Here is a 4,218-nt window from a genome sequence, read left to right on the forward strand (position 1 = left end):
CAAGCTCCGTATCTTGCAAGCCCTACGTGATTTTCCCCCCCTCTTTGAAAAAGCCCCCTTGCACTTAAACTCTCTATACATGTGGGGTGGCTTTTTAGACTCCCTCTATACAAACATATTTATTAAGAGCGATGGGAAGTGGGGGGTAGCCTATTTTTTTAATCCAGGCACCAACCTCCTTCCTCCCTCCCCCCCCCCCCCCCGCCTCAGATGTCTGGCTGCTTTTCTTAAGTGCAATCATCTATAATTGAAAAAAAAAAAAAAAAAAAGCCATACGTGGAAATGTGTGTGTGAGAAGGTGCATCTTGAAGCAGGGTTTAGTTACAATCGATCTTGGGGGGAAAATATTGCCTATGGTCCAAAAATAAGGAGCAACTATGTCCTTCTCTCAGTTCGGATACCCCTACAGCACCACTTCACAGGTAAGGCGAGTGAGCAGCACTCACTTTTGTTTAGATTCTGCTGCTGCTGTCCAGATGTCTTGTCCCCCCTCCTTTTTTTTCTTCCCTTTCCCTTACTTAGAATATATTTTAAAAGGGCACATCTGGAGCCTTTTTTAAAAAACGTACGTGTGTGTTTATGTCTCGTTTGTGTTGTGTTAGGCTTAAACAAATAACTCGCAGTGTGCACAGCAAAGGCGTGTAGGAAACCGGTAATTCCCCTTCCTCCCCACCCTTCACCGTTCAGTTTTAAGTGCAACAAACAAATAAAAACATAAATCCCAGCTACAACCGCTTACCGAGCCCGCGGAGCGGCCGCGCTGCGCCGGGCGCAGCCCCCGCCGCACCGCTGCCGCCGGGCACCGCGCAGGGCGTGCGGGCAGCGGGAACCGGCGCTCGGCGGGCTCGGGGTTCACTCGCGTTTCTGCGGAACCGGGCTGTTCCGTTTCCTCCCTCTTTCCTCCACGGGTCGGTCCTTTTCCTGTGTTTTATTAGGATCTGTCCAGAGTTTTTTTTTTTTTTTTTTTTTTTTCCCATGCGATTTCCGAAGGACATCCCCCACTCACACCAAGGCACCCTGTATTAACTAAGTCGTAGTTATATCGTACTTCGAGTCACGATTTATTTGGGTAGAATTATTTATACACGGTAATCACTGCAAGATGTGCCTCCCTCGCTTGGGAAGTTAGCTGTCCCCTTGAAGTTATTGAAATCAAATGCCTTCGATTGCGTTGGCTGACATATTTACTGCTGTGTCTATTGTCAAATTAACTGTAATCGCAACTTTTTGCCTTTAAATCAATGCAGATGGACCGAGCGGGGGCGGGAAGGACGGAGCCTTACGGATCTTATACCTTTTTCGAGAGCAATTATTTCCTTAAAGTTTTGCTTTGATTAATCGTGCCCCCTTCCCAAGAGCTCCTGCTTCCCATCCGGTTTATTTCCCGGTTTCTATAATTAGTTGCTTCAGCCCGCGTTTCCTATCCCCCTCCTCACCGCCGCCCCCCCACTCCGCACACACACGGGCGCGCACACGCTCCTAAATTCCCCGCGATGGGGCTGCCTCGACAGTCACTCGGCGCCGTCCCGCTCTCTCCTCTCCGCAGTTCTTCGTGCCCGCCAGCCCCAGCACGACCTGCTGCGAGGCCGCCCCCCGCTCCGGGCCGGATGCCTCCTCGGCGCCGGCCGCCGCCTCCCTGTGCTGCGCCCCGTACGAGAGCCGGCTGCTGGCGCCCGGCCGCGCCGAGCTCAATGCCGCGCTGGGCATGTACAGCGCCCCGTACGCCGCCGGCCAGGGCTACGGCAACTACCTGCCCTACGGCGCCGAGCCCGCCGCGCTCTACACCGCGCTGGTGAGTGCCCGGAGCGCTCCGGAGGGGAGGGGGTGCAACAGGCGGGAGAAACTTCGTGTCTCGCAGTCGGTATCGGGGCGAGGGACCGCCGGGGATGTGGGGCCGGGAGCGGCGCCGGCCCGTCGGGAGTGGGGGGCGCGAAGGGACCCGGCTGCTGCGGGACCCGGGGCTGCGGGGTGCGGCGGGGTTCCCGTCCTGCTCGACGCCAAACGCTGCCGCTTCCCTTGCAGAACCCCCAGTATGAAATCAAAGACAGCGCCGGCACGTTGCACTCGGGAATCGCGCAGCCCGCTACCTACTACTCCTACGATCATTCCTTGGGGCAGTACCAGTACGACAGGTAAAACCCCTTTGATCAGCGCCCGGCAGCATTAGCATCCTCCTGCGAGGCGGCGGTCGACATCAAACTAGGGGGACGGGGGGGCTCCGACCTGACAAACGCTGTACAAAAGAAACGAGGCGCCCGGGAGCAGCAAGACAGCGGAAAACAAAGTTGGGCGGCGATGTCAGGAGGGCAGGGGCAGGCAGGCAGATGGGCAGGGGCCACACCGGCCTGCGGCACGGCTGGGCCGGGCCAGCGGGCTCGTACTGGCCCCCTCTCCCTAATTATCTCCCAGCAGGTACGGGACGGTGGATTTCGGAGGTTCAGCCAGACGCAAAAATGCAACACGAGAGACGACGAGTACTCTCAAGACCTGGCTGTATGAGCACCGCAAAAACCCCTACCCCACCAAAGGAGAGAAAATCATGCTGGCTATCATCACTAAAATGACCCTGACGCAAGTGTCCACTTGGTTTGCTAACGCCAGACGGAGGCTTAAGAAAGAAAACAAAATGACCTGGTCTCCCAAGAACAAAGCCGGGGAAGAGAGGAAAGAAGAAACCCCGAGGGAAGAGGACGAATACAGTGCGGAGGGTGACGGCAGAGGTAGGCGGGAGAGGCAGACGGGCGCCTCCAAGTAGGCTCGAAGTGACGGCCGATTTCGAGGTCCCCCACAACTTCCCCGCACCCGCACTAACGCCCTGCCGCCCCTTTTTTCCCCGTGTGTGTCCAAGCAGATCAGAAGAGCTACAAGGAGGACAAGGACCTGCAGTTCAGCGACCTGGAGGAGGAGGAGGAGGAGGAAGAGGAGGAGGAGGAGGAGGCGGGGAAGCCGGAGAAGGGCCGGACCAGCTCCCTGCAGGAAGCCCCCAGCCTAGGCGCGGCGCTGCCTGAGGCTCCACGGAGCGACTGCAGCCTGCCCGGCCCCTTCCACGCCTTTCCTTGTGCCAAGGCCCCCGCCGCGGACTTCGCCGCCGCCTCCTTGGCCGGCCCGCCGCCGCCCTACGCGCCCGCGGAGAAGCCGCGCATCTGGTCGCTGGCGCGCACCGCCGGGGCCAGCGCGGCGCGCAGGGGCAGCCCCGAGGGCGGCGGCGCGGCGGGGGAGCAACCCCTGCCCGCCAAGGCCTTCCGGAGCTCCGCGTTCAACCTGCAGCCGCTCCCGCGAAGCTGCGCGTCCCACCGCGGCCTGGGGGAGCCGTGCCAGTTCGCGGCGGCGGGCGAAGGTACCCGCGGCGGCGGGGCCGCGGGGACGGGCGGGACCGCGGGCCGGGCCGGGGCGCAGGGCGCGGCGTGAGCCCGCCCGCGCAGTGACACGCCCGGCGTTCGGCCGTGCCCAGGTGTCAGGTGCAGACGCCGAGGCTTCCCCGCTCGAGGCGAGCGGGCAGGGGAGGGCGGTGGGACCGGGCCGTGCCCACCGCGAGTCGCTTGTGTCTGTGCAGGCTTCGGGCGGGGCGCCAAGGGCAGCCCGGGAGGCACCGAGCTGGGTGGGACCTGCCTGGAAAGGCTGCGGACAGCGTTCCGGCCCGTGCTGCGGAGGTGAGGTAGGTGACGGGCCGGTTCCGGGGCCGCACCTCGCACGAAGCGCACGCCAGCCCGCCTGGCCCTGGACACAGGAGCGGCCCCGGCCTGAGAGCGCTGCGCCGGGGCCGCCGCTTTGCCCCGCTCCCGGAGCTCCCGTCCGGGCGGGGCAGCAACCCGCGGCCACTTAGCACCAGCTGATCACCGCTTCTCCGTCCCGCAGGGCCGCCCGCCCCTTCCTGGGCGCTGGCGACGGGGCTCTGGCTGCAAGGAAGCACTCGGCTTGACGCAGCGATAGAAACCTCTCCCCGGGCCGGCGGTGGCCTCGCGGCTCCGCCTGCCCTGCCCTCGCCGGGGAAGGGCCGCCGCGGCACAACGTGCTGCGCACATGGGGCCGGGGGCCACGGCGGGCGGAGCGGCCGCAGGACCGGCGCCTCTCCGCCGCTCGGCTGCCATGTGTTCAATATTGCCCATTGACGTCTTTGCAAAAAGGAAGAAAAACCCCCCACCCTAATATTTTCTCTTTTCCTCCAACGTCGTGGTTTGTTTCTCCTTTTCCTCCCAAACCTGTGCTCTCTGCTCAGCG

The 4,218-nt window shown here is 62.1% G+C and overlaps 1 protein-coding gene across 1 annotated transcript; it reads left to right on the forward strand.

The window, feature by feature from the left end:
• Positions 1 to 377: 377 nt before the first annotated feature.
• On the forward strand, positions 378 to 3,919 carry IRX6 (iroquois homeobox 6). The gene is made up of 7 exons (XM_031505843.2): positions 378 to 422; positions 1,547 to 1,792; positions 2,023 to 2,132; positions 2,413 to 2,720; positions 2,852 to 3,337; positions 3,554 to 3,650; positions 3,856 to 3,919. Exons 1-7 carry the CDS (start codon positions 378 to 380, stop codon positions 3,917 to 3,919), a joined length of 1,356 nt encoding a protein of 451 aa, XP_031361703.2.
• The last annotated feature ends 299 nt before the right edge of the window (positions 3,920 to 4,218 follow it).

Source organism: Lonchura striata, chromosome 13 (genome assembly GCF_046129695.1).
Source record: "Lonchura striata isolate bLonStr1 chromosome 13, bLonStr1.mat, whole genome shotgun sequence".
In the NCBI taxonomy this organism is placed as follows: domain Eukaryota; kingdom Metazoa; phylum Chordata; class Aves; order Passeriformes; family Estrildidae; genus Lonchura; species Lonchura striata.

Coding starts and splice junctions, on each gene's coding strand:
- IRX6 (XM_031505843.2), top strand. CDS start 378: ATGTCCTTCTCTCAGTTCGGATACCCCTACAGCACCACTTCACAG. Junction 423..1,546: donor CCTACAGCACCACTTCACAG/GTAAGGCGAGTG, acceptor TCCTCTCCGCAG/TTCTTCGTGCCCGCCAGCCC. Junction 3,338..3,553: donor GTTCGCGGCGGCGGGCGAAG/GTACCCGCGGCG, acceptor GTGTCTGTGCAG/GCTTCGGGCGGGGCGCCAAG.